Below are 23,787 nucleotides of genomic sequence, written 5' to 3' on the forward strand. Positions count from 1 at the left end.
CGCTTCCACTTGTTCCCCTAAAGGAAAATCACGAAGACATCAGGCAATTTTCTAATGAAAGGCATAAACTTGTACTATATTACTGTGGTGGAATCCAGTAATCGCGCTAATGAGAAAACGAGGCAACTCATAAATTAACACGCTTTAATGACATAAAATGCTTGTTTAATTGCTCTTGTAAAGTTTACTGAAACAATGGTGCGTAAGATTAAGTCTTAAGGCATCCAGTATGATGAGACATAGTCTAAAATTTCAGTACATGTAGCAGAAGGTATTTTGTTTATTAATTAATCTTTGAATTCCTAGTTTTTTTCGTTTTCTTCAGGAAAGTATAATATAATGCATTTAACGATGATCCAGCTATCTTTAGATACAAGAACCAAAGCCTATTTATACTACAATAAAGTTAAAAACAGGTCTGAAGGCGTTTAGTTTATATTCAGATCTAATCATTCTTCTTCAATCTTATTAGGGCAAGCAGAAATAACATAAAGAAAAGTGCTGATCAAATCCTAAATAAACATAATTCTGACGGGTAAGTGGGTACTTAGGCAAGCTTAGCTCTTTATTTACTTTAACTGGTCCAGCAACAGAAGTCCTCAAATACTTGACATCACGCAACAGTTTTTTATCAATACCTTCCACTTTAATAATTGTATTAACGCAACGAATCGTTCTTGAAAACGGTGAAAAACTTATAATGTCTCTACTTCTCATTCCACTCACAACTATTGACCAAGAGATCAAAGCACCAAAGAAGGGTTTGTGGCATCAGTAGCTGTTAGAATATCTGATCAGTTTAATGATGAATTAATTGCCTCTGGTTTTAGTTATCAGCACAATAAGTCCGTGATCTGTCGTTTTCTTTTATTGTCATAATATGCAATATGGTTTTTGCTAACTCATACTAATTTCCATTTTATTAGGTTTCAAAATGGCATGTTACCAATAAATTTCAAAAATAAACATGAGATGTACAAACAGTAGTAATCACTATCTTTGCTTTATTCAATTTTTAAAGATTCATTCATCCATTCAATAAACAGCAGAGACCATCCAAAAATGGATATTTGTTTCTTGTAATAAGCATATTGAATACCCAGATTTATAGAGTACTATGGACATGCTGAATATCGCAAATTATGTAAAAAAGTGCATACCTCAAGTTTTTATTCATGAATCCAAACATCGCTGCAAATTACCAAATTTGGTAATCGAAAGGTAGGTAAATCTACTCAATTGTCACACAATGAAGAATTCACAGTTACGATGTGGCATTTTCTCTTAATTTCTATAAATAATTCTGATATAGATTTATGTACATTTCCTATACTTTTATACATTTTACAATTATCTCCAGGAACTTTTTCGTTAACTATGGCTAGAAATAGGTCTTACTTCTACTTTCTCTACCACAAAGGCCTCAAGACATTTGCGAGTATTTCGTAATAAATGAAATAAACGTTAAAGTCGATAATATTATATAGGTATTAGTAATCGAAAAACTTTCAAGGTATATCCATTGTGAAATGCATATCTTGGAGCTTTATCACACACAGTAGAATGTAGGTTACTTGCATACGATAATTCTAAATTACGTACATACGAGGTACACGCTTTTGTAATTACTGGCTTGCCTTTGGAAAGATTTTTTTTTTCTAGGTATTCCGTTATATGAGTAAAACTTTTACAGTGACGGTAAAATATGCGTTGTGGATAAAGTTTATTGAAAATCCTTAAACAATGAATATTTTCTACACTATAAACTATTTTTGACATTTCTTTCCTTGAATACAGACATCCAAAGTGCAGTTGTTTCTTGTAATTGTAGCCCAACCCCATTGAATCATATTCTTTGCAAAGAACCACAGTTAAACCTCTTGACAACAATTAAAACAATTTAGAAGTAAAAAAATTTGAAATTACAAAAAATGACCAAATATAAGAAGCGCCCTCTCCCTCTCAAACGAATTAAGAAGAAAGTTTTCATAGTTCACACCTCCAAAATCAAACTCACAACATCTTCCCCACTTTTTTGAGAAATACGATAAATGTCCCGTGCCAGTCAGGAAGCCGCAGGAGCGCCAAACGGTTAACATTCCAATTACATATCTACACCGTACAAGAGGACACACCCTGTATATATCACATGCTTGTATCTCGGCACCATGAGATTTACAAAACCGTTCAACATTTGATATACCTTCACACCGGTTTACATAAATAATAACAACTTTTCCATTCCACATTCCAACAAACCAAACGAGACGCGAAAACGAACTCTTAAAACTACCGCGGATATCACTGCGCGTATCAGGTAAAGGACAATTAACAGAACCAAGAGTGTGCACTTACATTTTTGGGGTAGAACAGTTTCACGATAGATTGCAGAGCATGATAGGGTCCAGAGGATCAAGTTACCACCCCGATCGCACCACAGATTTTCCACCGGAGGAAAAAAGCAACGCGCGTTCGCGGGTGTCCCGATTTGTTTACCTGCACGTACACAGGTGGAAGTGAGCGGAGTAGTAGCTGCTCGGTGCGCTAGAAAACGACGATTGAGCAGGTGCGACAGCCAACCTGCCAGAGGGAATCTGTGAACTTACTACCTTGAATGACCGACTGGTATCGAAACCTGCTTGATTCTCCATCGGGTCTGCGATGGGGAGAAGGATGCATTCTTTTGGGGTGGCGCGCCGGGTGGGGGAAACGAGGAAATGCATTTTACCACGTGAGCATTCTTCGGTACGCAGACACTTTACTTTCGGGCGCTATTTTGCGAGGAACCTCAAAATTCAGTGATCCAACCCCGCCTCAAAACTATGACGTTCAAGCAATTTTATTGCGTGAATCGTTCAAAGGGTCGTTTTAGATGAAAAAAACCGCGGAGTGCTATTAAATTAGAGGGTGGAAATTGGAGATAGGGGTGAAAATGCACCCCTTTCAGTATTTTTATTGTAGCTCGAAAACGAAGCAAAAAAATATTTAGAGAATTGAATTTCCCATCGAAATGGCTTATTTAAAAAATGTAAAACGAAAATTTTATGCAAAAAATCGTTAATAAACAATTTTAAAGAAAGCAAAAATAAGATTTTTTGACTTTCTTTACTTTTTTAATAAAATAATTTAGTAAAAACTTGAGAATCTAAGTACAATAAAGTTTATTAATAATGTATATACAGTGTGTCCACGGATGGAGTTGACAAGAGGAGAAATTCTTTTGTTTTTGACTTTATCGAAAAATGTCACTCTTTATAAAAAGTTCTGCCCCTCGAAAAAATGAGACTGTCATACAAACATCTTAAATTAGATATACAGGGTGCTCATAAAATAAAAAAACACGAAAATACTCAAGAGAGAAGAGATTATTTATTATTTTACACAACATTTTTATAAAAAAAATCTGTTTATAACCTCAAATAATGTCCTAATACAAATTTTAAAATAAAAATTTCAATTCAGACTTTTACTCTATACGTATGTAACTACTTCCTACCTCAAAAATTGAAATTTCCCATTGAAATGGCTTATTTAAACAATTTAAAAGGTAAATTTTATGCAAAAAATCGTTAATAAACTATTTTAAAAAAGCAAAAAATAAGATTTAATTTTTTTTTACTTTTTTGACTAAGTTGTGAAAATCTTTATTTATTATTAACAAATGAGACCAATTTGTTGTAAAAATAGGAAGAACTATAATTATTATTGTCTTAAAAACGACGAAAATCTAAAAAATATTTTAAGTTTGACCGGTTATAACTCAGTCAATATCAGTCCAAAAACGTTTGAAAACGCATCATCTTGAAGGGAATCTCATCTAGTTTATTTGTACAGCAATTTTCTTTGCCTACTTCTACTTAAAAAAAATGAGGGTCAAAAAAGTAAAAAGAAATTAAAAAATCTTATTTTTTGCTTTTTTAAAATGTTTATTAACGATTTTTGCATAAAATTTTCCTTTTAAATTTTTTAAATAAGCCATTTCGATGGGAAATTCAATTCTCTAAATAATTTTCCCTATGAACTATAGCGACATTTTGCTTCGTTTTCGAGCAACAATTAAAAAATTTAAAGGGGTGCATTTTCACCCCTATCTCCAATTTCCACTATTTAATTTAATAGCACTTTTTCATCTAAAATGACCATTTGCACGATTCATGTAATAAAATATCTTGGGGGTCTTAAAGTACTATACTTACTATTCAAAACGTACTTAGATTTATTCCGATATCACTGCTGGTCTTTGAGAAATCGCATGTTGAAATTTAGTAGTTTGACTTACTTTATTATCCCAAAGAAACCCTTCAAACGGCTGCGACTTGTCATTTTCTCTAAAAATCCATTAAAGGATAAGTTTTGCATCGTTTATTCAAATTGAAAATATTTTTTTTCGCAAAAAATCCATATTGTTTTGAACAAAGAATGTTAAAGATTGAACAAAATGGTAAAAAGTAAAAAAGTGTTTGAAAATGCTACACAATCGTAAAAATACTGTACTTTTTTTAACCGCAGATTCCACCTTGTTTTCAAATATCGATTTAAAAATTAATTGAAAAAGTTGTAACCAGTCCGTTTGTTTTTCTGCAAATATTGAACATTAGTGATGTTACTACTGACCTCTAGTGCGTAATTGTTTTTTTGGTGAAAAAAAATTTGAAAAAACATTTTCAGTTTAAAAAAATGAATAAAAGACAAAATGTATTCAATTATTCGGAAAAAAATGAAAAAAATCGTTGCAGTTTGAACTCTCGAGGAATGTTTGGAATACTTTGAGGTTAAAAAAATATATATCTTTAGTATATTCATTATTTGTAAAAGTCCTTAAATAAGCAATTTTTTCTCATGACAGAAAGTTCGAAATATTTTCTACACCGGCTCTCAAATCTCGAGAAATAAGAAAAAATGGCAGGCACCAAAACGTAATCGACCTTTCTTTCTCCTCGCCAAGACACACTTCCACCGAAACGCAAAAAGCAAAACGACGACAGAGAGATAAAAGCCGGATAGCGAGGAGCCGAGGAACACAATATTCAATCGCTGCCCAAAAGTGGTCTGCACGGTGAGCGGAAAGGAGGGTAAAAAATACCAGTTATATGGAGATAAGGTGGAGTGCCTTTGGAATGTCGTGGGGCCCGCGGCGCTCCACTGGGGGCATTAATAAGTGCCCCGGCAGACAGATACGCTGCCGCTGTCGAGAGTCGAATCTTAACCTTGAGACAGAGCCGCATCCGGCCCGAATTACGAAAAAGATTTTGACAGGTCAGACAACCGATGAATAATCCAGCTATATTTGGTCGTACGGACATAGAATGAGTGTGGGAGAGACGTAAATGTTACATCTATGAATGAACATGCTTTTCAATCTACTCATGGCCTACTGATGAAAACTAATAACTAGCTGTATCCTACATACATATTGCTAAGTGTATTCAATGTATTTAGCTCGCATAGCCATCTTATTTGTTTAATTCAATGAAAAAAACAGAAGAAAAAGATAAATTGTTATACAACCTGTTCCATAAATTCCAACATTTTAAATGAAGGATTTTTTACATTATAGAACATAATCATTAGAAACAGGACAATGTGACTATTAGAAGTTATATATTTGCCAGGGCAGCAAAAATCTCGGAGTACGGTTCTGTACATGTTATTTAGTAAGTACGTTCACAACGGCACATATTTTAATGACCCCTTCGAATTTAGCAATACTTAGTACATTTCAAAACATACCATTGTGTTTTTTAATTTAACTGAAATTAAAAATTCTTGAAAATATTTTAACAGCAACACAGTTTGTCTCTTTAACAGTTTGTGATTTATTGACTCATCTACATTTTCATTCATTAATAACAATTGTACAGATACAGAATATTCAATAATATTTGTGTTTTGTAAATTAAAATTCGATGTCATGTTTTCTGCTTCCGTATTATTATTTTAACTGCTCGATTCTAGTTATTGTACAAATAAATAACAAAATGAATTAGAAACCGTTCGCTCTTGTAAAATAGATTTCAACAATAATTGACAGGAAAATCGTTAGTTCAAGTTTAACTCTGACTACGACCAAAAAAATATTTTCAATAGTTTTGAGTTAGCGTTATCCAGGAATTGGACCAACCCATATACAAATACTTAATTTGTTTTCCTCTAGCTGCCCAAAAATAATTGTTTTAAAACATGTAAATATATTAGTGTGCTGCCATCTGTTAGCATTATTAGTAATATCAAATAATCAACTACCTGTAAAATCGAGCGTTCTTTTGTCAAGGAATCCAGGGGGAGGCTTAGATTTACAGTTTAATTACAGTTTTCTGTAAAATTGTTTAAATTTTCAAATAAATTTATTACTTGAATATGTTCTGTTTCCAATAAATATTTTTTCATCATAAACCGTAGTTGTTTTCTTGTTTCCGGATCATATTAGATTAATGATCAAGATTGGTAATACCCTTTCCCTTATGAAGCAAACTTTTTCTGTGATTCGAACTACTTGTTCTTATCTATGATTCGAACTATCACGATCACATATTTAATATAACCTTAAAATTGTGGTGGTGGTTTCTTTTTTCTCTAAGAAGGCAGTTACTATTTTTATTTTAGTTGTGCACAGAAGAATAGGTACACCTAATCGATATTTAAAATCAAATCAAATGTCAACAGTAAACAAAATCCCGTTTTCTTCAAAATTGGATTCATGAAACTATAATTCGTGTTTGTTTGATCTTGATTCAGTGATCATGATTCAAAGCTGAGATCAAAAGAAAACGGTTAATATGTGTATATATAGAATATTTGAAATTCTTTCTGTTTACCAGTCACGTGTTCTTGTTTCAGTGAATGCTATTTGATAACCACCGAGAACCGTTGATTCAAATATTTCTGTCAATGCGAGAACTAAAAGTACTTTTGGCAAGTATTCGAGAACTATTAATAAATCGAAAACACCGAAATAGATTCCTATTTTAATTCATGGTAATTCTTGTAAATGCTTGATACTATTTCAAAAAATGTAACTTGCAACATGAGTGAATAATAAAAGAAGTTTTGAAGTTCCAACATTCATTAAAAAATAGAAAACTTTTCAAAAATTCTAGTATAAGGCCCATTTTAAAAAGAATATTCGGTACCCACACTATGTGGATCACCCTGTATATAAAGTGGCCCAATAAGAACTCGATATCTTTTTAAAACATTGCACTTTTTTGAGTCCACTAAGTACAGTTCATAACCATGGCCTACTGCAATTTTTTTAGGAATAATTTGTCAGAAGATTGTTATTTTTCTTATTAAAAAATCTGGCTGCCTTAACTGGCATCTTTCAATTTAATTTTTTATACCGACTTGGGAGTTTGACCGACAAAAAATAATTGATAATTATTTGTTCATTGTATGAGGAGCAATTGCGTATTCCCAGCGGGCTTAGAATCAAGAATAGGAATCGAAACGAACATAAAGGTGGACTTAGGGCTTCCACTAAGCCTAGCCCCAGAATAACGGTGGCAGATTTCTAAGACAAAGGAAGTGCAATGTAATTCTGTAACAAGTCGTAACAAGTTGTAATAAGTCGTAACAAGTTATAACAAGTCAAGTCTTATAACCACTACTGGCCCAAATTGAACTAAAAGGCGGTCGTTTTCATGACATTTTTATTAACACAATGTACATTATACACATTGTAGGGCACTTAAATGAACAAAAAACAAAAAATTCCCGCTACCCTACACTGGACTACCTAAAAACAAACACTAATACTACACGAAAATGGAACTTCATAATATTTATTTGCTATTTACAATTTTTTGAACAATACGTAACAATTTCTCAAGTTTTCGTTAGATAAAATCATGGAATCGTTTAGATAAATGTGTGCTTAACTATATAGCGTGCAATTAGAATAATTTATACACATTAAAATTGTGCAAGGAAATGTGTAATACTTAATCGGTGAACTTCCTGTTGACATTGCGTCCGAAGAGTGCGGTACGGATTTGGGGTACCAGCTGTTGCGAAATGAGTTCCAAACGGGCCTCCAGGGTATTGCTGATCTTGATTTTATTCTTGTGAGCCAGAAGATCGATTCCACCGGTAGTCTCCTGAGACAAGTGGGATTCATCGTCGAGTTTCAGGACAATTTCTTTAGCGGTGGCATCTTTGTACTTGGTAACCACTACGGGTAGGACGGATTTTACCAAATCCCTATCTTGAGGCCTAACTCTGATAGTCACTTCCTTTTCGAACAGCTGAAACAAATAAATACACGTTAAATATTTTAATTATTACATAATTTGTTTGACGATAAAGATTATGTAACCTACTTTTAATTAATGTATAATTACACTATGTACAAGACCAACTGACCTGGTATAAACCTTGAAGGATGAGACTCTCGAGAATTTGTGCATATTTGCCTTGGTCACGGGTAACCTCTCCAAGACGCTTACGAGCCTCGTCTAAGACAGAACGAACATGATCTTCTCTTACCTTCAGTACCTTCAACCTCGCTTGATTTAACATATTAGAGGACTGACTGAAATCACACGAATTATAAATAAGATATAGTGCATTTATATTTCACTATAAGCAATGGATTCCTCGAGGAAATCAAGTCACATGACAAGACAACTTGTACATAAATTATTAGATAAAAGATTTTACTAACATTTTCTTTTGAAGTTCAACTTGTTTCTCTTTTTTCTCATAGTACTCCATAATCTTAAGACGTTGTTGTTGAACGAGACGCCCTTTTTCAATGTTAAATTCTTCCTCAGCTTTAGCATCGATTTCTTCGGCTTTTTCATTGGCCTCTTGTTCGATGAAAGCCATCATGTGTTTGATCTGTAAAGACACATAAGCATTTTTAACATATTCCAAAAAACATGACCATCAACATGAAAATTACTTATTTTTTTATATATCAATATGTAAACTTACTTGTTTCTGAACATCTGCATCGCTAAGAGCCATGGTGGTTGTTTGTTAATATAATTAACTTGATAAACTTTAAAACTGAGCGAATATTAACACGGACACGGACAGCGACAACGCCTTAAAAACTCAGCAGCACGAGTCAAAAACGAAAGCAGGCAAATTACAGGACTGATTGAAGATTGATCATATGATTTTGACCTTATGACAATTAAATTACAATAGACTTCCTAAACACGATAGCTCACTCCCAAAATATACCGGTGGAAACTAATTGACATCAAAAATATTACTAGAATATTTAAAACAAATAAAAGAAAATATTTGTTGATCTTTTTCTGGAAGGTTTATTTAAAATATATTAAATTTAGTTACTAAATGATTTCCATCTACCATAGGAAATGCGAACTTTTGGGGTCATTCAGTTGACAGTTTACAGCTCTCTATATTATCAATAACCTTAACTAAAGATAAAATTTATTGATATTTGTTATTTGTTTGTATTTATTGTGCTTTGAAAAAATGATTAACATTCTGCTTCAACAGCAGCAGCAGCAACAACAACAGCAGCAGCAACAAAATGCTCAACAGCAACAGCAAGTGGTCCAACAGCAAGTTCAGCAACAACAGCCCCAACAACCTCAACAGCAGCCTTTAGACAATATATCTAAAATTAAATCGCTAATAGGACAACTAAGGGAATCTCTTTCTGTAAGTCATGTATTACATATTCCAGTAGCATCATAACATTTTATTTTTCCAGAATACCATAAAAACTGCAGCCCAAACTTTAAATCAAAATAGTCAAGTTGATATTGGATCCCAGTATGTATAATTCTGCATAGATATTTGTAATGTTTTAAGTACCGTTACTTTTTAGAAAAGGAGTTGACATACAAATCCCCCGTTTCGATAAAAATTTGGAGGAGTTTTATTCCATTTGTGACCAAATTGAACTACATTTGGTAAAAACTAATTAAAGAAGGTTTATCTCGGTTATAATTATACATATATTTTTAGAAAACATCAATTAAATGCTTGACTCAACAAGAAAGCAGCAACAGATATTTGCACATACCCGTCGCCACAACGAGAAGCGAAAATTTAGGCTTAAATGACAACACCTTGACGTATCCACAATTTTTGGCAACTGCTAGCGCCCAAGTTTCATATACTAAAGAGATTCACGATACATTAGTCGCAGCGGCGCAAAATATATCTCCTTCTGATTGACATTTTCAGCAACCGTATTAATTTATTTGTAGGTAAAACTGATTTTTTATTTATATTTAAGGATTGTAACATAATATAAAATTTTAAAATTGTTTTCAATGTATTGTATGAAATTAAAAAAGTTGTAATAGGAAACAGAGAATTGCAGCAAAACTAACGTTTACAGCAAAACCAAAGGAGTTCTAACGTGGACTGTGAGCTGCAATTTAAAAAAATACAACTGCAAGCAGTCAAGTTTTCCTTGACTGATATGACAGCACCAATTTTGACAAGAATTTTTTAGAAAATCATCGTAACCATCCAAGTATGTGAGAAATTTAAGTAGCTAAGCAAATTCCTCGTGCAAATACAAACAAACAATGGCTGAAGCTGATCCTGTACCTTCAGGACTGAGTTGGATTGCAGACTCGACCTCCTACCAGCACCCACCATGTATGTTTCTCTTATGGTATCTAACCCTAGGAGTGACGAAAGCTTACGAGATCATTATTGCGCTGCTCGGTGGGGGGGGTGGTGCAGCAGAAGGTTCTGGTGGCGGAGGCGCAGCAGGTTCTGGTGGCGCAGGTGAGAGTGGCTCAAAAACATCTGCTGCGGGAGGCGGCGGCGCAGGTGCGGGTGGCTCAAAAACATCTGTAGCAGGAAGCGGCGGCGCAGCAGGTTCTGGTGGCGCAGGTGCGAGTGGCTCAAAAACATCTGCGGCAGGAGGCGGCAGCGCAGCAGGTTCTGGTGGCGCAAGTGCGAGTGGCTCAAAAACAGCTGTTGACGGAGGCGACGGCGCCGATGGGGGTGACTCAGCCACACCTCCTGCAGGAACTGAAGAACCAACTGAATGAAGTACTGCAAAAGAACCACCTCCAGCTGCTGCACAGTAAATGCCTGCGTCACCTGCCGAAGAGGAAGCTTGAATCAGTTTACTTAAGTTCTTAAACTAAGAATAATATTTACATGAAATTTAAAAGTGATTTTTTATAATTTTCTAGGTTTGTTATCTTTAGACTTGCAGTTTTTTTTTCAAATAATACATTTGTAACTAAAATTCCTAAATAATTGCTGCTGGTTAGTTGTACCTGGGAATCAATCAATAAATCTTGAAGAAACGAGAAAAACTTTAGTTTAGACTTCCTCCTAGTCCAGATCTTACAATACAGCACATTTTTCTTCAAAAGTTGCATAAAAAACCCAGATAACCTGCTTAAGAATTTTTCAAATTTCAACGTAAACTAGTTCCAAAAAAAAAGGAAGAAAAGAGTTTTTTTAATATATGCTAGAAAGTGATAATTTTTATACATGACGCCCAGTCTTGTAATAAAAATAAAATTCTTAAAATTACGTACTGGTTGCAAAAGACAGTATATTTGAGTTGATAATCCTGAAAATATATTTTCAATATAGTAATAGTAATCCTGAAAATGTTTTTTCAATATATACGAAACGCCTAAGTCCGGGGTTTACACAGACGAGCCGGCGAAGCAAGAAGAGCGCCAGAAGAAAGGGCCCTAGCCGGCGGGGCCCAGCCAGGACAAAAGGAGGTCCCACAAAGCGCCTACACCGGCCGCATTTGCGGTCGAGGTAGACGACGCATGGGGCCCACCTACGAATGAGGCAGGATAAAGAGGGATAATCCCCCTCGATCCCAAATCATCGAGGCCAATTTCTAGCCATGGAATAATGGCGCGTGGCGCCTAAGGATAAACAAATGAAAATTTATTTAGGGACCTTTTTCACTTTTTATCCTCTTATATAATAAGAACTTTAAAATTTGATTTTTACATAAGACCATCATACATATGCTTAATAAAAAATAATCAATTTTTATTGTATCTAAACGACACTTAACAAAGTGTAATTCGAAAACAAATTTTGCAAATTCCTAGGCATGTTCCGATTCATATCTCTGGAAGTTTTTCCTTTTTGTGAGGAATTGGCACCAGATAAAACTTGGCTAGTGCAATTCGATACGCCCTGTTTAAATATTGTATGCGTATAACCAATAACTTTTGGAATACCTATGCTGATCATTGGTAAAAGAAAGTTTTTTATTCTGTATATTTTTATAAAATTTATTAGGCATAGGAAAAAATTTAAAATCAGTTGGTTGAAAAATCAGAATAAGCACACGTAGCTGCATGTTGGCAATTTTAAAGAGCCACGCCATATGTTGCCAACTGTACATGCGTACTACTTTTGCGACTACGTGCTTGTCAAAGTTGTTTTTGTTCTCTCTTCCTCTCTTTTCACTTCACTTTTAAGAAGTCCGTCATCGGAATTCTAAGACGTGTCAAGCAGACTTGGATGTTTTTCTTTTGAAATACTTAAATTTTCTTGTATCATTTGAAACGGCACAATGGCTCCCAAACAAAGGATGCGCATTGCTAACGAAAAGGCAATGAAGAATGTAACCTTAAGAGGAAACGTTCCTAAATCATCGGTGAGTAACACCTAACCATATTGTTTGTAATTATAACCGTTTACCTTAAGAATATAGTACTTTTAATTTGAACATAGGTTTTGTAATAATGTAGTATTTATATGTGACATTTTAATAACTTCTCATAAATTTCTATCTGATTTAAAATCTAAAACGGTATTTTCTTTAGCAGAAACCAAACCAAGACGGTCCAGCTGTAGGGCCATGGCTTTTGGCTCTCTTTATTTTCGTTGTTTGTGGATCAGCAGTGTTCCAAATCATTCAATCTATCCGTTTGGCGTAATGAAATCTACAAATTTATACAAATAATCTTTTGCTCAGTCAACATATTTCTATCTATCTGGTTCTTTCCAAAATACCTGTGCAATTTGATATTTTATCTTTTTCTTTGTAAAATATTGTGAGATAATTAAGCATTTTAACAGAGTTGTATAAAATATATTTTTACATAAGTTGTACACTAGGATATAACTATGCATTTAGTTCCAGCACAAACTGTTGTTAAAGATTCTTGAAAATTAATCATTCCAACTTTATATTACGTTACAATTTATGTAATAAGTCTGTCTATTATTTTTTGAATATATTGAATAATTTTCATGGAGGTATTTATTTCCAAAACACCTTACTTTGTCTGTATACCACTTATGTTTTAAGTGTTAATTAAAAAAAATAGAGACTGATAAGATAAGACAAAATGTTGCCGATTGTTTACAGAGGGTCCAATAATTAATTATTTTGCCGCAGTATTGCATATTTATTATATTATAATCATTTAATGATTATGAAGAGATAATGTACAAAAGTTTCAGAGGACAACTAAAAATAACTGTTATTGACATGAAAACTGAATCAACAAATATAGAAGTTATATACTGTAAATTTTGCATATGTTTCAATATACAGGGTCGGAAAGTCCCCATGGTTCATCGGCCGCTACGTGAGAACGATGAAGAAAGTCATAGAATTCCGTGCGATATAGAAAGATGGCTATAATGAAGGCGTCTAATAGTCACCGCCCATTTCGCTCTTCCACAAATAAGATCCACTTCTTATTTGTGGAAGGGCGAAATGGGCGGTGACTATTAGACGCCTTCATTATAGCCATCTTTCTCTATCGCACGGATTTCTATGACTCATTTTATCGCTCTCACGTAACGGTCGATGAACCATGGGGACTTTCCTACCCTGTACATATTAAGAAGAATGTTCAGTACCTCTGAACAATTTCACATTAACTAAATAACATTATTTAAATGTTGAATATCGACATTTGCTAAATTACAAATTTTGTATTTTAAAAGTATAGAATAAGGATTTTTAGTATGTGACACAAAGTCAAATTACAATTTATTATAGAACTAATTAATTATTATTATATTATTTCTTTGCAAAAGGATACTATTTTTTTTATAGCCGTATGTAATTCAAAATTTAGTACCATTAGATTACCTTCTAAGCAAATTCTTTGAATAACTAAAACACCTTAAAATACCGTATTCTAATAAGCTGCAAAAATATATACAGTCTTTTCTTGTTCTTTTTATATACAGTCGAGTTTATCGATTTGTAACAAGTATACCTTTTTTATTTAGAATTGAACATAGTTCAATAATTTCTAGTTAAAAAATTCGAAACTGTAAAATATAAAAAGTTAGACATATTTTTACATTGATAGGACAGTAGATCTAGCACCCCCTATTCATATTTGCCACCTCAAAAAACGTAGAACTACAAATTTTCAAAACAATTGGTTCATACATATTTAAAATATATCAAAAAATCAAAAATATTTTTTCAACTTTAACACCTTGTAGAACGAAAAGGAGCAACAATTGATTAAGGCATGTTTAGCTCAACCGCTGTATTTTGACTTTAACAATCTGCCAGTGAGCTGTGTACCATTATTAATGACTCACCCTGTATATTTTTTAAATTACTATCATTACTCAATATTATATGTAATATTCAAAAGACACATAAAAAAATAAGCAATTAAGCCAGCGACTATGGTTTTGTTTTATTTGGAGATTCTGTAAATAATTGGAACATCATTAAAAGTAACAGATCTTCGAGGTTTGTCTCCCGCACCCAGTTCGGTGGGGACCGCTAAAATCTTGTTCGATTTCACCGAGAATCTTCTTAAACTGTTTCTAAAGCTGTTCATCCTTGAAAAATTGGCTTCGTGGATCAAGTTGTTGGTTATAAAATTATGAATCAGGTTTAAAGCTACTTCAGGAATTTTTAATACATCGGCCAAGGGATTGTCGTCCAACCACGTTAGTAGTTGTTTCATTATCTGCACTTGTTGGTCAGGAGTTATCTAAAATGGGACGATATTTTCTATTCCCTGATCGCATAGAAGAAAAAATCAGTATTCAAATTTACCTTGTTCAAGACTTGCCGAATTCTGTATTCATCTCTAGTCGACATCCAGATCATCGAAACTTTTTTGCTGCACAACCACATATAATTTGACTTTCCAAAGAGTTGTTCATTGTGTTTAATTTGTTGTATTTCCATCAAGAGTTGCACCTAAAAGTTAAACACTTAGATTATAAAAACAAACAAAAAATAAAATATATTACCTGTTCCACAAATTCAGATTTCATTTTTCCAACGGACTAGACAAATGGATAGAAGTAGAAGCGATGGAAACTAATCAGGCCTTATTATTAACAGATAAGCAAATATATACCAAATATATACAGATAAATGAAAATGGTAAGCAAATAAGTTCGTTATATCAGTTTAATTATGAGTCTCATAAAACAGAAAAGTTGTATATTGGAAATCAATCTAAAGATAAGACTGGTAGTCAAATATAATTTGACTGAGGGCAAACTTGAAAGTCATATCAAATAAAACAGAAATACTCTTATTTTGCAAATAATACTTGTTAAATTCAGCAATAAATAAACATTGATTGCTACTTTTTTTCTTCGGCTTATACAGGGTGTTCCCTGGTAGGTGAAACGACTCTTGTAAGAACAAAAAAATTTAATTTTGAAATTCGCAGCTCTGCTAGCTTTATGAATATTCATTACTAACAAATGCCCTTCCTATATGAGATATAAAAAAATTTTAAGTAAAATTTTTGAGAATGAAAAAGTGAGTAAGTGAACAATTTTATTCTCTTAAGGCTATTTTAATTGTGTCTGATTTAAAATTTTTGTTGCTCGTAAAAGACACTTTGCCAAATCACAGATCATATTTTAACAATAACTTTTTTTGTCTTTTACGATATACAGAGTCTATCTGAGAACACCCTGTATATATCAATATTTATTTATTTTATTCCTGTCAAAGTCTGTCAGGTCACATTGGTGTATTGTTAGTTGCATGATCTAGGAAAATTTATAATCTTGTTTTGCGGATTTCTCTTTTTATAGTTTATTTAGTAGTTCCCAGATTCCAAATTTACATAATTTACTACAATTTTTAAAAATTCTTTTTTATAATTTGCTATGTAATATTCTCAAACGTCTGTAACTTTAACTAATCAAGGCTAAAGTTAAAATTTTACAATAGCGAAATCGCTATTTTTTAACGAATTTTTTAATTGTTTTCACCACATCGCTAGAGTTTATTTTACATTTTGCGACAAAATTCTATACATGTACATTTTATAATAACAATAATAGTAGTTCCCTAGATTAACCGAATAATCTACTAATTACACAAACCTAAAAATGTTCTAGATTTGTGACTAATTATACTTAGCGAAAACGAAACTGAATCCATCTCAAAAGTTAAGATTTTCCGCTATAAATATTTTCAAATGATAATTTCATATTCCGTTCTTCAAAACAACGAATTTAGGGACTGCGAAATATACGTCAATATATCAAAATTTAATTAATTTATGGTTCTCAATTTGACAGTTGACACCATGGCGCTGCAATTGTATTCTTAATTTTTCTATGATAACGATAATAATTTAACCATGGTAGAACCTACTAGAAATGTCGACATTTACAATTTAAAGTTGACATTTGACAATTATCAACTAACCTTATTTCCAGAACATCCAAACTATATTGGCGGCTTAATAAATAAACTGTATTGATATTTGAAATTCTGTTAATAAACAGTATTATTAGAATGGATTGAAACGTAAAGAAGAGTTCCAAAATGGGCGAAGCTCTAACGTCGATTTTAAGTGAAATTCTGAGGGTGGAAGGTATTGAGGAAGCGTTTAGTTGCTTTTTGGTGCACAGGCCTAATAGTGAAGTTGAAAAAATAACATCATGGCAACAGAAATTAATATCTGTCCTTCGTGGGGCTACCCCAGAACAATTAGAAATCGCCTTGAGACAGTACCTTGGCGTAGCTGCTACATGTTCTCATAGTCAAGTCCAGTTACTGATGGAACTGCTAGAATCTTGCGTAAAAAACGGCGCCTTGGGATCAAGAAAAGTTTGTGAAGTTATTATCACTAGTGACTTGTTACAGCATAATAATACTCACTTTTGGATAGAATCTTTCAAGTTGATCAGAAACATTATTGATTTAGTTGAATACAAAGGAGTTCGAGAAATTATGAAGGTAATTTTAGAGTTGCCATAACAGTATAAGGTTGTTATTCTTCATTTTGTAGGGATGCTGCGAAAAAGTAAAGACGCTTCCTTGGAGGCTACATTCTGGTTTACAGCCACAAACTCAAGCTCTACTACATGTCGCCGAGCGAATTATGGACAGAAATGCTTGTCTGTTGCCAGGATATCTCCTCGTTAACGATTTGCAAAAAGCTTATCCTGAATGCCCTCATTGGAGAATGGCAGCACTGTTCTCAGATTATGTAGCCAGTTTTCGAGCATGCGCCCAAATGGTCTCGATCATAGGTCAGGCAGAAATGAGACCAGTTGTCGAGCACAGCGGTTGCCATGAACATTTGGTAAATCATTGGAAATTGGACCCGTTAACTTTGAGATTTAGTCTTAAAGGTACATCTGAAATGTCTGTTTCAAGAATACTAAGTTTCACAAAGTAATGCTTTTTAGGTACACTTCCTTATGATCCTGAGTTACTGGAGAAGCAAACGGGATTACTACGGTACGTCTTAGAGCAACCTTACAGTCGCGACATGGTGTGCGGTATGTTAGGTTTAAACAAACAGCACAAACAACATTGTCAGGCGATAGAAGAACAGTTAGTAGAGTTGGTAGTTTTGGCTCTAGAGAGGACGGAAACGGAAGGTGACGAACAAGCCACCCAGGGTTTATGGCTTCACCTCTCGTCCCAACTCATTTACTTCGTTCTGTTCCAATTCGCTAGTTTCCCTAACATTGTCATGTCGTTGCACTCGAGGCTGCAAGGTCGCGATTTACGAAGAGGCAGAGATCAGCTGATGTGGGTTTTACTACAATTCATCTCGGGCTCGATTCAACGCAACCCCTTGTCTAACTTCTTACCGGTATTAAAACTATACGAACTGCTGTTTCCCGAACAGGAACCTCCCTTGGAGGTGCCCGATTTCAACCAGCCGCAATGCACCCGCCAAATGGCCATGACGTGCATTTGGATCCACCTTATCAAGAAGGCGCAAATCGAGCAGGTCAACATAACCTGGCCCATCCCCAACAAGTTGCGTGCCCACCACGACTTCCTTCAACACCTCATCCCGCCTAATAACGCTGCTCTAGCCATGGGCAACGATTATCGTATCGCTTTACTCTGCAATGCGTACTCTACGAATCAGGACTATTTCAGCAAGCCGATGGCGGCTCTAGTCGATACGATTCAGGGCAGTGCAAAGTCTGCTTCGCCCCCAACAGCTCCTTTGAGTATGGCCGTTTTGGATTCCCTGACGGTTCACTCGAAGATGAGCTTGATACACAGCATCGTAACGCACGTTATCAAGCTGGCGCAGGCCAAGTCCGGGATGCCGTTGTCTCCTTCCCTGGTGGAAACTTACAGTCGCCTCTTGGTGTACACCGAGATAGAGTCTTTGGGGATCAAGGGCTTTATAAGCCAGTTGCTGCCGCAGGTGTATAAGTCGCACGCTTGGGGGACTCTGTATACTTTGCTGGAGATGTTCAGTTATCGCATGCACCATATCCATCCGCACTATCGAGTGCAGCTGTTGAGTCATCTGCACTCGCTGGCAGCCGTGCCGCAGGCCAATCAGACCCAGTTGCATTTGTGTGTCGAATCGACTGCTCTACGACTGATAACAGGTAATTTATACAATTTTTTTTGTTGGGTATCTTTTAGAAACAGGTATCATAAATTTATTCAACCTTTTCAATCATCTTAAAGCGGTAACAGTAATAATTTTGAGTCAGGTTTGGGTAGTGGGGACGTCCAAACCGAGCTCTTCAGATTCCTGGCCGAACCGAAAACTATAGTCTCGGCCGAATCCGAGGAACTGAACCGAGTGCTCGTTCTGACCCTTGCGAGAGCGACTCACGTGACGGGAGCTGACGGTTCCTGGTGCCAGGAACTGCTCACGACCATAGCCCAAAGCACTCCGCATGCCTGGGCTCCCCACACGTTACATTGTTTCCCCAGGGCTTTGGCCGAGTTCTTCACGCAACACGCTGTTCCTAAGGAGAACAAACAGCAGCTGAAGAAGGCGGTAGAAGAGGAGAACAGGAAGTGGGCCTCGATGAATAACGAGAACGATATCATGGCGCACTTCGGGGTTCCCGGAGCACCACCACTTTTCCTTTGCCTTTTGTGGAAGATGCTGCTGGAGACCAATCACATAAGTCCTATTGCATACAAGTAAGTCACTTTTTTTTGTAGAAATCGCGCAAATATTTTTTTGCAGGGGTTCTTTGAAAATTCCCATAGTTAATTATTTATATACATTTTTTATTGTTTATTATAAAGTGTATGTCATATCTTAAATGTCATTGCTATTCAGTGTCTACTGGCATTAATCATTACTTTGTACCTACTGGCGTAAATCATTACTTTGTACCTACTGGCATAAATCATTACTTTGGACCTACTGGCATAAATCATTACTTTGCACCTACTGGCATAAATCATTACTTTGTACCTACTGGCATAAATCGTTACTTTGTACCTACTGGCAGAGTGACCTACTAATCTATAGGTGCTATTGGGGTTGAAGTCAATGCCAGACACAGTATCATTAATTAAAAACATCTTTAGAATTATTTTATACGACCTCGATAGCTTTAAAGTAAAAATATAAGTTGTTATTTTAACCAAACGATTTAATAAAATACTTGGTCAATTTAATGATATTGCTGTTAAATCGTGGTATTTGCAGGATATTAGAGCGGATCGGCGCCAGAGCCTTATCGGCCCACTTGCGCAAGTTCTGCGACTGTCTCGTATTCGAGTTCAGTAACTCGCCAGGCGGTCAGCACGTTAACAAATGCGTCGATACCATCAACGACATGATTTGGAAGTACAACATCGTCACCATCGACCGTCTGGTCCTGTGCCTGGCTTTGAGGACGCAGGAAGGCAACGAAGCCCAAGTGTGTTCCTTCATCATACAACTGGTGCTGCTTAAAGCAACCGAGTTCCGGAACAGGGTGCAGGACTTCGTAAAGGACAATTCGCCCGACCATTGGAATCAGACCAACTGGCACGAGAAGCACTTGGAGTTTCACAGGAAGTATCCGGAGAAATTCGCTCCTGAAGAACAAAGCAGCGGCTACCATCCCTACTTCGGCAACGTGTGTTTGAGGTTTTTACCCGTTTTCGACATAGTTGTGCACAGGTTTTTGGAGATAACCGAGGTAACGAAGAGTCTGGAGATCCTTCTGGAGCATTTGGGTTCGCTGTACAAGTTTCACGATCGCCCCGTGACGTACTTGTATAACACTTTGCATTACTACGAAGCGATTTTGAGGGACAGGCCACCTCTCAAGAAAAAGTGAGTTTTTTTAACATCTGACGTACTATGTACTAAAAGTATTTCTAAATCCCATAAATTTGTTTTTATGCCAAGCAAATAAAATTTTTATTCGAAAAAGATCTCTCATCTCGTCAGTCAAAAAATTTTATTAACCAACTTTTCTATTTAAACAAATAAGTGAGGAAAACAGTTTTTCACTTTGCAGGGAAAACCATCAACTTTCGCGAAAAGTGACGCCCAGACGAAAAAATAACAATGGGCATATTTACGAATTCGTAGAAAAGCCCCGAACCCCAGAAAAAATGCATCATTTATACTTAAATTTTTTTTAAATTACAAAAATGTCAAAAATTATTGTTAAACGAAATATTAATTAAAATTTCAATTTCGGAATTATTTTACCGTTATTAAATAAATAAATGAAGCTATCGTTCATTTAAAAAGTTATTTTTTTACATATCAACAATAATGTCGCGGATAAGAATCGAGTTTCTCTTTTTTTTTTGCTAATTTTCCTGGTCTATTTCTTAGATTAGTAGCCGCAGTTCTTGGCACACTAAAAGACACTCTCTCCGAACCGTATCAAGCCTTCCTAGGCAGAGCCCCGGACGAGGTATGGGTACCGGAACTGGATTATTACATACAACTAGTCAGGAGGGTAGTAGAAGTCTTGGGTGGTTCCAATGCGAATTTAATGACCGACTGGAGATTCAACGAGTTTCCCAATGCCGGAGCCCACATTCTATACACCTCTTGCGTCGAGTTGATGGCGTTATCCGCCGGACCTACCGCCGTGGCCAACGGCCTCTTGGATGTCGTCGCCAAAGGTAAGAAAAAAAAAGTTGGAATATTAAAAAATTTCATCAATTTGATGCATTCTTATTAAAAATCAATTTAATTCAGCCTTTTTTACGATTGTGAATTGTCCGAGACTTCCATTTTGCATATCGTGTAAATTTCAGGCTTCGTGATGATTCCCTCGGACGAAATCCATCAATGGATCAACGCCATCGGTCTTATCCTCGCGGCCCTACCAATAAGTTACTGGAGCGTCCTTCACGATCGTTTATTAGCGACTCTCGACGAACTAGAAACCTGGAACTTTGACTGCTCGCCATTCCGACTATTTAATTTTAAGGAAACCCACGCCGGACACCTTCACAACCGTTTCAGCTACATGCTGGCCCTGGCACATTCCGTGTGGCACCACGCGGGGCCGGGACAGATTTCCAGCGTCTCGCGATGGGTTAGAGAATGTTTGCCTACGGTCGTTCGATCCGAGGAGCAATTCCTGTTCGTCTGCCACCTAGTCGGGCCGTTTCTTCAAAGATCTAACATGGCGATCGTCGATTTGACTAACGCTTTGTACGAACTGCTGGCGCAGGTCGATCAGGCTCAAACGGACATGAAATATATTGACCCATTATGTGACCTGCTGTACCATATCAAGTATATGTTTGTGGGGGATAGCATGAAGAAGGAATTGGAGGCAGTGGTGAGGCGGTTGCGACCGCAGTTGCAGTTGAGGTTGAGGTTCATCGCTCAACTGAAGATCGAGGAGGTACAAGCGTCTTAATTTATTTTTTATTGTACTTTTTTTACAATCTGTATGCAAGAATAAAAAATATTTACAATTAAGTCTTTTTCTTAAAGAAACTTAGTCGCTTTCACTGGACGAACTGGGAAAGTCTGGTTGCGCTGAAAAAATATATCATTTTAACGGTGGAATATTGCAACACCCTGTATCAAAATTCAAAATATACGATCCATACCTTTTGAAAAATTTGTATCTTGGTACGTGAAGTTCAAAAGTAATTTTATTAAATCAAAAAAACAGTTCTATTCAGCGAAATATAAAAATTTAACAAAAAAACAACATTACCCCGTTTATTTATCACATACCATTTCGATTCATAAATTGTTTGTTCTGTTCCTCCTCTATATACTTATTTTGTGCCGCAACGACCGATTGACTATCTGTGCAATTTGCGTAAGTATCCAACAATTCGCCGTTTAATGCGAGAAACGAATGGCCCCAGGAAAACTTATCGAGGTAAAATTTAGCAGCACCTTTAAATCCGGTGATGTACATGGTAGCAGCAATCGCCTCAACGCAACTTAATTGACAAGGTCGGCCGTAGTTTATTGGATTCGCTGCTACTAAAAACGGCAAAAGTCGGCCATGAGACGGCTTTAAAGATGCTATAGGCGTCTCGTCAATCCTAGCCCATGAACAATCGACAACAGCTATCCCTTTTTTGTTGACTATTTCTTTATCTTCAGGGCTGACGCATTTTTCACCGGTTGGTGTAAGCACCAACCCAGGAAAGCGCTGTTTTACTTTTAGACATTTTATTAACTTCAAACGGGCCAATTTACGACCTGAGCATTTCTTAGGATCGCACTGATTAAAATCCCACATCGCGACTGGGAAACTGGGTGCTTCATCTACAAATTTATCAATAAAATTCTAAAATTTATCGACATATTTAAAATAACCTTCACTCGATGTTTCATCTGACGAGGAACTTTCACTACTATCAGAGTTTTTCAGTGAGACATTTTCTAATTTCTTATTTATTTCATTCATGTTTCGTTAATAATCCTGATATGTGCATATTGTGGTTATGTTTTTGATTTTTGACATACGAACTAGTGATGGGCATAATCGACCAATTTTGATAATCGAGTATTTCTAATAATCGAGTGATCACTCGAGATACGAGATATTGGTCGTTTTCATCCCAGCGGCGCACAAATATGTTTGTATTAGTCATATATTACTTATAAGCGTAGCTAAAAAAAAGCTCATGCACTTCAAAACCTAACCACTTTTTCGTTTTATTCTAAAAAAAAAAAGGTTACTATTTGCAGTATGCACTAACATTTTGGGGTACAACCGTAGGGTAATAATCACTCGAGTGGTGGAAGTAAACATCTCGATATATCTCGAGTGATCTCAATAATCGAGTACCACTCGATTTTTCACTCGAAATCTCCCATCACTAATACGAACTCGTTATCATAACCTCAATTAAATTTTGTTACCGAATACCATTTATAAGAATTTAAGTCACTGGAAGCAAATTAGATAAATAAAAAAGAAATTAGAAAATTTACTATAATGTCATCTTTATAGAATTCTGTGTCCGAGCAATTTACACTATAGATTTGCACATTCAAATGAAATGAATGTTTTTTTTTACTTTCCTCGCATAATTTCATTGGATCAGGATCAAGAACATTCAGTATATTTATGGTTTACGATTCTTCTTGGACCTTGAATTGTTTTCGTAGCTTTATGAGAGAAAAAATCTTCCAAATTTTCTGGGCAGCATAAAAATGAAAACATAAC

The 23,787-nt window shown here is 35.5% G+C and overlaps 8 protein-coding genes across 13 annotated transcripts in view; 4 read left to right on the plus strand and 4 right to left on the minus strand.

Moving 5' to 3' along the window:
* Positions 1-2,632, minus strand: part of LOC108909392 (muscle M-line assembly protein unc-89-like) — a 48,503-nt gene extending 45,871 nt beyond the window's left edge. For both annotated transcript variants that reach the window (XM_018713719.1, XM_018713718.1), the window contains exon 1: positions 2,356-2,632. The gene's annotated coding sequence lies outside the window, so the exon portion shown is untranslated. The remainder of the gene's footprint in view (positions 1-2,355) is intronic.
* Positions 2,633-7,635: 5,003 nt separating this feature from the next.
* LOC108909363 (V-type proton ATPase subunit E) lies at positions 7,636-8,967 on the minus strand. Its single transcript, XM_018713682.1, has 4 exons — positions 8,935-8,967; positions 8,663-8,838; positions 8,362-8,530; positions 7,636-8,243 (listed from the first exon to the last, which is right to left on the minus strand). The coding sequence occupies exons 1-4, from the start codon at positions 8,965-8,967 to the stop codon at positions 7,941-7,943; spliced, it is 681 nt and encodes a 226-aa protein (XP_018569198.1). The 3' UTR covers positions 7,636-7,940.
* A 405-nt stretch (positions 8,968-9,372) lies between these two features.
* On the plus strand, positions 9,373-11,261 carry LOC108909364 (mediator of RNA polymerase II transcription subunit 29). Of its 3 annotated transcripts, none has more exons than XM_018713685.1 (5): positions 9,373-9,639; positions 9,692-9,753; positions 9,809-9,893; positions 9,949-10,193; positions 10,328-11,261. In XM_018713685.1, the coding sequence occupies exons 1-4, from the start codon at positions 9,451-9,453 to the stop codon at positions 10,159-10,161; spliced, it is 549 nt and encodes a 182-aa protein (XP_018569201.1). In that variant the 5' UTR covers positions 9,373-9,450; the 3' UTR covers positions 10,162-10,193; positions 10,328-11,261. The 3 variants fall into 3 exon arrangements, with proteins under 3 accessions (XP_018569201.1, XP_018569200.1, XP_018569199.1); XM_018713684.1 differs by having other exon boundaries at positions 9,949-10,189; XM_018713683.1 differs by having other exon boundaries at positions 9,949-11,261.
* LOC108909356 (glycine-rich protein 5-like) lies at positions 10,521-10,994 on the plus strand. Its single transcript, XM_018713674.1, has one exon. The coding sequence runs from the start codon at positions 10,521-10,523 to the stop codon at positions 10,992-10,994; it is 474 nt and encodes a 157-aa protein (XP_018569190.1).
* Positions 11,262-12,381: 1,120 nt separating the features above from the next.
* Positions 12,382-13,189, plus strand: LOC108909365 (stress-associated endoplasmic reticulum protein 2). Of its 2 annotated transcripts, none has more exons than XM_018713688.1 (2): positions 12,382-12,589; positions 12,762-13,189. In XM_018713688.1, exons 1-2 carry the CDS (start codon positions 12,506-12,508, stop codon positions 12,870-12,872), a joined length of 195 nt encoding a protein of 64 aa, XP_018569204.1. In that variant the 5' UTR covers positions 12,382-12,505; the 3' UTR covers positions 12,873-13,189. The 2 variants fall into 2 exon arrangements, with proteins under 2 accessions (XP_018569204.1, XP_018569202.1); XM_018713686.1 differs by having other exon boundaries at positions 12,383-12,589; positions 12,759-13,189.
* A 1,395-nt stretch (positions 13,190-14,584) lies between these two features.
* On the minus strand, positions 14,585-15,256 carry LOC108909382. Its single transcript, XM_018713711.1, has 3 exons — positions 15,178-15,256; positions 14,978-15,124; positions 14,585-14,912 (listed from the first exon to the last, which is right to left on the minus strand). Exons 1-3 carry the CDS (start codon positions 15,199-15,201, stop codon positions 14,610-14,612), a joined length of 474 nt encoding a protein of 157 aa, XP_018569227.1. The 5' UTR covers positions 15,202-15,256; the 3' UTR covers positions 14,585-14,609.
* A 1,352-nt stretch (positions 15,257-16,608) lies between these two features.
* On the plus strand, positions 16,609-22,066 carry LOC108909397 (mediator of RNA polymerase II transcription subunit 23). Its single transcript, XM_018713724.1, has 7 exons — positions 16,609-17,137; positions 17,190-17,535; positions 17,593-18,768; positions 18,877-19,318; positions 19,836-20,450; positions 20,964-21,259; positions 21,395-22,066. Exons 1-7 carry the CDS (start codon positions 16,724-16,726, stop codon positions 22,006-22,008), a joined length of 3,903 nt encoding a protein of 1,300 aa, XP_018569240.1. The 5' UTR covers positions 16,609-16,723; the 3' UTR covers positions 22,009-22,066.
* LOC108909400 (ribosome biogenesis protein TSR3 homolog) lies at positions 21,995-23,770 on the minus strand. 2 transcript variants are annotated; one of them, XM_018713727.1, is made up of 3 exons: positions 23,643-23,770; positions 22,335-22,880; positions 21,995-22,130 (listed from the first exon to the last, which is right to left on the minus strand). In XM_018713727.1, exons 1-3 carry the CDS (start codon positions 23,647-23,649, stop codon positions 22,090-22,092), a joined length of 594 nt encoding a protein of 197 aa, XP_018569243.1. In that variant the 5' UTR covers positions 23,650-23,770; the 3' UTR covers positions 21,995-22,089. The 2 variants fall into 2 exon arrangements, with proteins under 2 accessions (XP_018569243.1, XP_018569242.1); XM_018713726.1 differs by lacking the exon at positions 23,643-23,770 and adding an exon at positions 22,932-23,074.
* Positions 23,771-23,787: the final 17 nt, after the last annotated feature.

The sequence above is a fragment of the Anoplophora glabripennis genome, unplaced genomic scaffold, assembly GCF_000390285.2.
Source record: "Anoplophora glabripennis isolate ALB-LARVAE unplaced genomic scaffold, Agla_2.0 scaffold143, whole genome shotgun sequence".
Lineage (NCBI taxonomy): Eukaryota > Metazoa > Arthropoda > Insecta > Coleoptera > Cerambycidae > Anoplophora > Anoplophora glabripennis.